This window comes from Trypanosoma grayi (assembly GCF_000691245.1).
Source record: "Trypanosoma grayi strain ANR4 Tgr_670_V1, whole genome shotgun sequence".
Lineage (NCBI taxonomy): Eukaryota > Euglenozoa > Kinetoplastea > Trypanosomatida > Trypanosomatidae > Trypanosoma > Trypanosoma grayi.
This window is the reverse complement of record NW_008826289.1, coordinates 319-9623: the sequence shown is the minus strand read 5'-3', so window position 1 is coordinate 9623 and position 9305 is coordinate 319. Positions and strand designations below refer to the sequence as shown.

Sequence of the window (9305 nt, the reverse complement as noted above, 5' to 3'; positions counted from 1 at the left end):
TATATATATATATATATATAATAATACTAATCACAGACGCAATCACCGATAGACGGTGGTGGCGTATTGAGACACGCGCGTACAAACCAAACGAAGCGAAAGACGTGGAGCAGTGAGGTACAGTTTCCGAAGATGATGATGCGCAGTGCATATAAACAGCAAAGGGAAAAAAAGAACTCTAAGGTGAGAGCCATACACGCTTTCGAAACACAGAAAAAAAATGAGAAAAGAACAAAACAGACTAAACTAACGGCGAACAAGGCGAGGCATCTTCTCAAAATTCTAGAATTCCCGCCCCCTCCACCCGGCCTTGCCCTTTTGTCTCCCCGTCCTTCTATTTTCCACCCTTACAGTGCTATTGCAGTCTCACACCTGCTCCCTCTTTGCGTTGCTCGCCGCTGCGGCTTGCCAGCGTGACTTGCAGGGATGGCGGCACACACAGCAACAGCAACAACAGGAACAAAATCCAGCTGCAACGGGCACGGAGACACACCAACAATCGCACACACACAGAATTTTACATATAACTAAAGAACAAGGAGAAAGATAAACAAAAAAAAAACAACAACAAAAAACAAAGAGAAGTGAAGCACGTAAGCAACCAAAACACTAGAGAGTACTGTTATACCTTTTTTAACCTGCAGCGCTCATAGACGCCCCACCATGTCACACACACACACACACGAAGAGACATACTGAGTCGTCCACACGGCAGTGGGGATGGGCGCCCACCAAAAAACAAAAAAATTCCTGCAGCACTACAGATATAGTTTAATTGAACAAAAAAACAAAAACATACCACACAGACCACCCCTCATAATTTCAGCCCCCACACCTCATTCCCTAGCTTCGCTCCCCATAGAGTGGTAAAGGAATCGCTCCCCAAGAGCGGGCGAACTCGGCCAAGAGAGCTACATTTCGCAGCTAGGCCTATTTGACAGGGATATTTCCTGATATATAATCAACAGAGAGACACAAACGTACCCTTCTAACCATACATAAATATGCATCTTCGTTCAACTCCGAAGTGCTTTTGTCCTATTGCTGTAGTGTCATTCTGGGCTTGTACTGGATGTAGGCCAGCTTCCCCACCTCCTCCATCACGTCAAGTGCGAGCTGTAGATCCTCACGGGTGTGCGCAGCTGAGATGCAGAAACGCACACGCCCCTCCAGCAGTGGTGTCGCGGGGTAGCCAACAACGACGACGGCAAGGCCGCGGCGCATGCATTCCTTCGAGACGGCGAGTAACTTGCCGGTGTGGTACAGCATCACAGGTACAACTGGCGAGGCATCATCACCCAGCACAGTGAAGCCGCGGGCAATAAGACCCTGACGCAGGAAACGGGAGTTCTCCTTTAGTTGCTGAATGCGTTTACTACCGAGGTCAGTGCCGTCGCGGCCCCGAATCACATCGAGAGCAGCGAGCACTTGCTGTGCACAGGGCGGGGCGAGTGTGTCACAGTGCAGGGCGATGGAGCTGTGCGTGCGGAGGTAATCGATGATGCTCTGCTGGCCCGCCAAGTATCCGCCAATGGAGCCAAAGCTCTTGGTAAAAGTACCCATGAGGATTTCGACGTCCTTCGGGTCGACGCCGCAGTGCTCCGTCACACCACGTCCAGTGCGGCCAATCGCACCGATGGAGTGCGCCTCGTCCACGAAAAGCAGTGCACCGTACTTCTTCTTGAGCTCCACAACACGCGCAAGGTCGACGATCTCGCCCTCCATGCTGTACACACCCTCCACAACGATAATGATGCGCGTCCACGGCACGTAGGCACCCGTCGGGTTACGTCCGAGGACGACAGCCTCGCGCAGCACCGTCTCCAGCTGGCCAAAGTTGTCGTGCTTGAAGACTTTCACACGCGCTCCAGACATGCGCACACCGTTCACCAGTGAAGAGTGGTTCAGACTGTCGGAGATGACAAGCGAGTCGCTACCAAATAGTGCTGGCAGCCCGCGGAAGTTCGTGCCAAAGCCCATGCCGCACACAATGGCGTCATCCTTTCCGAGGAAATCTGCAACGGCGTGTTCAAGCTGCGCAACGGGGCTGTGCTGACCCGCCTCCCAGGGCGCACTGCAAGAAGCAATCCCATAGCGGTCAATGCTGTCGAGTACTTGGTGCGTGATGCTCGGGGTGTCCTCCGCAAAGCCGAGATAGTTGTACGAGGAGAGGTTCACGCATGGAACTATATTACCGGTGAGGGAAAAGGTGCGGTTGAAGTCGTGTGAGACGCGTTCCATGACACCAATGACGCGTGAGGGGCGAGAGTCGATGGGGTGGTTGAAGCAGTCACGAATACGGATGTAAAAACGGCGCTGAAAAAAATCGTCAAAGTCCTTTAAAAGAGGCGCGTAACCTTCGCGTTGGGTCTTTCGTGGGAGCATCTTGCGGAACACTTCGCGCACATGGGCCAGCAAGAAGAGGGAAGCGAATGACGCGTACACCACCAACGCCACCATTGTGGAGATGGTGGAAGTGTTGTCTTTTTCCTTCGGCTTCTGTTGCTGCTGCTGCTGTTGTTGTTGGACGGGTTGCACGTCGCTCTCCGACTCTGGTACGGAAGCAACGCCGTCAAGTGAGATGTTTGGCGGTCCGAACTCTTGCTTGTTGCAGGCTTCGACAGGGGACCCCATTACAATTGCGGTCTTGGCCGCAAGGAGTGGGGAGCTCTCCCATGCCTCAACAAGCTTCTCAGACGTAACGTACGTTGGCATGCTGAAATATCAGTATTTGCTAATATATCTATTTCTCTCTTCAGCGCACGAGTGGTTATGGTTGTGTGTGTGTGTGTGTTTCGCTTAAAGGCTTCACGCGGCACCGTTCAGGAAAGAGGAGATCGACGAGAAAGAGGGGAAGAGAGAGGGGGTGCTTCCCAGGAAAAAAGAAAAGCCGCAGGCTCGCCACAACAAACGCGAGCAAGCACGCTTACGCACATATACAGCCAAAAACATATAGATTCATTGAAATGCTGGGTGGAGACACGGTGAGCAAGGATAGCATGGCATGACACAACAGCATGGCAAACGCCGCAGCTCTGGGCCTCCCTCGCTTACTACTACACTCTCCCTCCCCCTCCCCCTCTCCCTCTCCCTGTTCCCCCGCCTCCTCTCCCCCAGACGCAACCATGTTTGCTAGCCCACGCACCTTCGGGTACGAGCGCTCGCGGCGTACGCCGTCGCAAGTGCATTGAAGTCCATGCCGGCATGCCACGGCGACCGCAGGCGGTCGTACGACCAACGAGAGAACATGTCGTCCACGCAGCCACAGAAACCCTTCGGCCGGCCCGAGTGACAGTGACACAGTGGCGCCTCCTCCTCGTTGTTACAGAGCTCAGGACGGCGATGGAGCGCGGGGTTTAGGGACGTCATTTCAGGGAACGTGGAGGCGTCTGGCTGTAGCGACATGCAGTTACCGATGCAACGTGGAGCACCCTTTGCCAGCAGCCACTGCACAATCTCTGTGTCGCCAAGCGCCACGGCAGCATTGAACGGCGTGCGTCCCCAGCGATCGTACACGTGGATGCTTCCGCCGAAGTGGTGCACCACCGACATGACCTCTACCTTTCCCACGATGACGCTTATGAACATGGGGCTGTAGCCATGCTGCATCTGGTTCACAGGGCCATCGGGGTCGCTGAGGAAACCCATACTGTTTGGGTTCGCTCCAAGCTCTAGACAGCGCCGTGCGAGCTCCGTGTCGCCGGTGATGACAGCGAACAAGAGGAACGTTGACCCACGATGTAGTTTTTCACCCTTCTTGGGACAAAGTTTAGGACAGCACTCCTCCAAGAAGGCGCTGACAGAGCTGACAGACTCTGCAATAATGTTCTGGCTGCCCGTCGTACCCGTACTGCTGAGGCTTGTCAGTTTCGCGAAGTCTTCCGCGACGCCGCGCGCCTGTGCCTCACTGGGCGCGACGTTGCCCTTCTGCATGCAGCTGAAGGAACTCCATTGGAGGGCGGGTGTTGTGCAGAAGGAACGCAGAAGGTGCCGGTCCGGGTAGTCGTAGTCCGTGAGACTAAACACGCTGTTGTGGCCGCCGCTACCATGACCCAGCTCGAGGGCACCCCATTTGCAGACCTTCGCGTCGAGGGCCTTGCGCAGCTCGTCAACGGGCGACGTCTTACGCGACAGCGACATGTACGGCTGTCGCAGCGTACACTTCAACTTTTACTTTTTTTTTGTTTCGCGGTGTGTGCGCCAAAACAATGAGAAACGAAAAAAAAAAAAGATTGATCAGCAAGTGTAGGACACGACCTCGCGCGAAGAGAGACAATTATAATTAGAAGCGAAAACGAAGAGAAACAACAACAAAAAAAAAGTGATCTCCAAGGTCAGAGAGAGAGAGAGGAAGACCAGAAACAACTGAAACGGCAGCAGCAGCAGCAGCAGCAGCAGCGCATCCCTCCAGCAAAAAGGGAGAGCAGGGGGCACGCTGCGGCCAGAACTCAGGTGCCTGGACATAACGCGAAGCCGGAGATGATAGTGATGCTGATGCAGAAGAAGAGTGACAGAGAAAGAAAAAACTGTAGCAACGGTACAAGCACTAGGTGCCTTCACCGAGTAGATCACTGGTGGCGGCAGGAGCAGAAGCAACGGAGGCACCGAGGAGCTCCCCAGTGACAGTGGTCGTGCTTTTTTGGTTTGTTGAAGATGACCGTCGTTGTATTTCATTTTTCAGCTCGCCGTAGCGGGTGTACTCACGGGTGAAGGCCCGTCTGTCTTGCTTCGTTGGGACGTGCCCATTGTGTTGCTCAAACTCACTCTCAAAGTGGTGCAGGATGCGCTTCAGGTAGCGTTTCTCCGCCGCGAGCTCCTCGTTCGGCATCTGGCCCACCGCCGGGCCCTTGCTGAGTAAAGTACCCACCGACTGCCGCGGCACACTCTCAGAGGACACCATGGACGCCGGCAGAGTAAACACCCCGCCGCTCGGGGCGTCAAGTTGAGTGGTAGAGACAGACGGCGGCTGCAGCACCGATGCCGCACTCTTATCACCGTGCGTCGACTCACCGTTGATGGATGGCTGCTGCCGCTGTTGATGCAAGTGCGTGCCCTCTGCGTCCTTCCCGTTGCCGTCTACGCCACCGTTGGGCGGCGACTCGCTCCCGCGCAGACGGTTCTTCGCCGCCTTGTACAGTTCGTAGATGTGCCGCAACGACGCCTTGTCGTGCGCCGTCACGGCGGCGCCGCGCTCCTCACGAAAGGCGCGCTCCCACTCGTGGATGCGCTGCTTCAGCTCCTTCTTGAAGGCCTGACACTGGCTTTGCGTCATCGTCGACGTCACCGCCACCGGCGCGTCGTGGTTGTCGGCGTCCCTCGCGAGATCGAGTGAGGCTGTCTCACCACGGTACGCCGCCCCGAGCTGCGCCGCGAGTGCGTCGGACGACGCGACCCGCGGGCCGTACATCTGCTCGATGCGGTTGCGCTGCTCGCGCTGCAGCGAGCGCACCGAATCGATGGTGGCCTTGCTGTGTGCGCGGAAGTCCGAGTCGACGACGTGGCTCTGTGTGAAGCTGAGCGCATCAATGGTTTGTACAGCTGCCTGGAATAGTAGCTCGTTTACGTCCATTGTCTATCCCTGTTCTACCTACCTCGTTATCCCCGCACACGTGTTTGTATGTATGTATGTATATACACTTTCTACTTTTCCCCTTGTTTGCTTCTCTTTCTGCTTCGTTACGTGTTGTGAAACTATATATATATATATATATACAGAAACACCACGTGTAGTTGTGAAATCGTCTGCTATTCTAATTTGTGCTTTACAGTGTGTCTTCGCAGCACCACGTTTTGCTCGTCACCCCACTCTAAGGCTATACGGCAAATCCAGCGCACAACCATAACAACAACAAGAGCACCAAAAGAAGCAAAAAAAAAAACAGTTGATGTCTCCTAAGCCCCACACCCCGTAGGTCAAGCCCCATCACAGCATTAGGAGATGAAAGCTGCGCACCACTTCTTCAATATTCAACAACCACCAATGTTTCCCATTCCCTTTTCTTTCCCAACCAACCACACACACACACAGACGCCACTGCTAAGTGTTACAACTAGTTCCCCTTATATTCCTCACACACACCGACCTCCAGAGATACACACACACCCACAACGCGCCTATTGACGCAGTGCCTGTATCATCATTCAAAATCACTGCTCTCTTCCACACATCACATGCGGGCCGACTGAATTGTCGCCTCCGAAAGAGAGGCGAACGACACACTGGAGTGTGCCATGCATTTTAACAGCAGCGACGGACGCAGATGTGGCCCGTGCCACTCTGACAGATCCTCCATCTTTTGAACCAGCATGGCAATGCCACGGGCATCCGCCAGCGCCAGCGCCCCACCTGTCGTCTCGCGGAAGCCGATTGTGGCAACACTCAGCGCGTTTGCGTCCGCCGCGCACTGCACACAGCCGGAAAGAAGCAGCGCGCAGCACTCGTTGATAATCACTGCCAACAGCCGGTCCGCCACCTCCGCATCGGTGAGGCGGCGCCGCAGGTAGCGGCGCTGCACCTCCGCATTGAAACCCACAGCGGTGCCATCGTCACGGTAGGTGTAGAAGCCGCCGCGACGCGCGTGGACCCCCAGAAGGCCGTCGGCGCTCATACACTGCAGCGCGTGGCGGCCCACGGCGGGTAGGCAGTCGACCTGCAGCGGGTTGCCACCGTCTCCCACGCCCGCCGTGTCGTCCATCATCTGCAGCACTGCCGCTGCGCCGAAGTGGTCGATCAGGCGGAAGGGACCAACAAGGAGGCCTAGCATGTCGGTAGCAGCGCGCTCAACACACGTGACGTCGCATTGAAGCGCCATTCGGCATGCTTCCGTCGCAACGGCAGCGAGCAGCCGCTTGCCACAGGAGCCGCGACACACCACATACGGGCGACGTTGCGCCTGCAAGTAGGTAAGCGCTGCAACGAGCGTGTTATGGCGCAAGTTTGCCGGCCAGCTATCCCGTGCAAAGAGACGGACTTCCTGCAGCCCTTCGAGGGCGGAGGCACGGTACGGCGAGGCGCACGACACCACCGCACTGCACGGCAGTGTGACAACAAGCTGTCGGGCGACGTGCTCCTCGCCAATAAGCACCACACGTGTGTCCTTCAGCGCTTCACGGTGGTCATTGACCAACTGCACCGTTGCTCCTATGCACCGCTGCGAGCAGTCCAACAGCACGGTTGCCCTATCACCCTCTGTAGAGGAAAGCGCCTTTATCTTTTGCGGCCAAAGATTTATCTCTTCGCCGCGGAAGGTAACGAAATTTGGACCCGGCAGTGCTGGAAGCACACGGCGTTGCATAGCGCACGTCATTGCGTGTACACTTGCCGCGTTGGTGGATGGGGAGGAATACGCCATATCGCTAAATATGCTCGCACAGCAATCAGACTTTTGTCGCCGAGACGCCTTGTCGTCGATTGTCTCAGAGGTGCCATTTCCCTGCGTAATGGCAGCCATGCTGTACCGCACCCACGCGTGCAGCAGCGGATTTTGTCCCGACACCACCATCGACTTGTCGAAGCTGTAGGTGAAAAACAGCTTGCGTAGAACCAGTTCCCGCTGCGTGGGCCGTGGAAGCAGTAGAAGGAGTGTGCGCTCGAGCCACAGGAGAAACGACGATGCCGGTGTATCCACACTACGTTCTCCCAAGCCAGGCAACATCGCCACCACTTCCTGCACGCTGCGGGCACACTCTGCAAGCCCAGCGTCCACCAGACTTTCCGCACTGTACTCGTGCATCCGCGGCGCCAACTCAATGGTACGCTGTGAGCCGAGGCAATAACGGAGTCGCCGTACCACACAAGCCGCGGGGAAGTCACCAACGCGTATAGATTTAAAACCAAACGTGGTGCGCGCCGGATCCAGAAGCACGCGGTGGTGGCATGCAAGGAACAGCTCGGCACCAAAGTCACAAACGATGCCACAGTGTACCACCGCCACAAAGCGCAGACGCTGCGCGGATTCCACCAGACGCTGGAAGAGACGCTCCTTCGCCCGCAGTAAATCCACTCGCTCAGCACACGAAAGCTCCAATGGTCCCTTCTTCGGTTCGAAAAAGCTCAGCGTGGGAAGAGCAGTGATCATTACATATGTGACAGACGCAGTAGAGCCGTGACGATCCTCGATTTCTGTGATGGCTTCGTGTAAAGCGTTTACGGCCGCCATGACGTGCGCGGGTGACTCTTGCAGGAGGATCGTCGCGCCCAGCGACGATTCGTCGTCAAAGGACACCTTCAGACATGTCCCCCTTTCACCATCACTCGCTATTGTGTTTGTCCATGGAGTCGACGGAGGCTGTTCAACAACTACTTCCTCCGTGCGGCTGTCCTTCAATGGTGGTCTTTCCTTCACCTCTACGTCCCTTTCCTGGGAACCCAACTGCTGCGAGTCTCGCCGTTGGTCAGGCATTTGTGTTGCCTCCGAACGCTCTGGAACATGCGCACGCTCGCTAATGACATCAGGGATCTCATGGAGGTCAATGGTTGCAGCTTCCTCTTGTGGAAGAGATTTCAGGCTCTCCTTGTCGACGGGACCCTCAGAGGCGCCTTCATCATAATCCCCTTTCACGTTCAATTTAAGCCTTGCGTTCTCGTCGTTCAAGGCATCGGGAGAGCGCACCAACGGGCGCGACGCCCGTGCCTTTTCAATCTCCTCATCCAGCGAGAGACTAGCACTCTTTTCCCACGTAGTCTCTCCACTCTCCACATCCCTCGTTGGTGGCGCAATGGTGAAAAAAATGTCATCCTCCACATCCTGCGACGCCATAGCAGCAGCTGCAGCAGTTGTAGCAGTCTTACATACATCACCTTGCGAAGTGGTAGACGCACTGACGCGAGACGAAGAGGAGTGTGGTGCTACGGGTCCGGCAGCCGGAGGTGGTGGTGGTGGCGGCGGTGGCGGCGGAGTAGGTGAAGATGGCGCATGACGCTGGGCACCTGACAAGCCGGGACGCTGGGCAAACACAACCTTCATTTCACGAACATCATCAACAACGTCCGAGAGGGACAGCCGCTTCTTGCCTGTGCTTGCCAAGGATGATTTCGGCATACCTACCTCTTGACGAAAATCTCCCTTCTTTCCTTCACGACGGTCTTCACGCTTCCTGCGACCGTCATAACGATTACTCTTCACAGCTTCGCCCACCGTGTTCCTTGCAAGCTTCTCGTTCGGGGCATCACCCGACGACGATGAATCTTTTGGCGGCTCAGGCACAGCAGGTGCAGCCTTTGGTGGCTCAGGCACAGCAGGTGCGGCCTTTGGTGGCTCAGGCACAGCAGGTGCGGCCTTCGGCGGCTCAGGCACAGCAGGTGC

General features: G+C 55.9%; 4 protein-coding genes across 4 annotated transcripts; all 4 read right to left on the bottom strand.

Moving 5' to 3' along the window:
• Positions 1 to 1038: 1038 nt before the first annotated feature.
• Positions 1039 to 2715, bottom strand: DQ04_06701030 (serine palmitoyltransferase; the record flags this gene model as incomplete). Its single annotated transcript, XM_009314839.1, has 1 exon — positions 1039 to 2715. The coding sequence occupies one exon, from the start codon at positions 2713 to 2715 to the stop codon at positions 1039 to 1041; it is 1677 nt and encodes a 558-aa protein (XP_009313114.1).
• A 417-nt stretch (positions 2716 to 3132) lies between these two features.
• Positions 3133 to 4140, bottom strand: DQ04_06701020 (hypothetical protein; the record flags this gene model as incomplete). The annotated part of the gene is made up of 1 exon (XM_009314838.1): positions 3133 to 4140. The coding sequence occupies one exon, from the start codon at positions 4138 to 4140 to the stop codon at positions 3133 to 3135; it is 1008 nt and encodes a 335-aa protein (XP_009313113.1).
• A 406-nt stretch (positions 4141 to 4546) lies between these two features.
• On the bottom strand, positions 4547 to 5569 carry DQ04_06701010 (hypothetical protein; the record flags this gene model as incomplete). The annotated part of the gene is made up of 1 exon (XM_009314837.1): positions 4547 to 5569. The coding sequence occupies one exon, from the start codon at positions 5567 to 5569 to the stop codon at positions 4547 to 4549; it is 1023 nt and encodes a 340-aa protein (XP_009313112.1).
• A 598-nt stretch (positions 5570 to 6167) lies between these two features.
• On the bottom strand, positions 6168 to 9041 carry DQ04_06701000 (3-hydroxyacyl-CoA dehydrogenase; the record flags this gene model as incomplete). Its single annotated transcript, XM_009314836.1, has 1 exon — positions 6168 to 9041. The coding sequence occupies one exon, from the start codon at positions 9039 to 9041 to the stop codon at positions 6168 to 6170; it is 2874 nt and encodes a 957-aa protein (XP_009313111.1).
• Between the last annotated feature and the right edge of the window lie 264 nt (positions 9042 to 9305).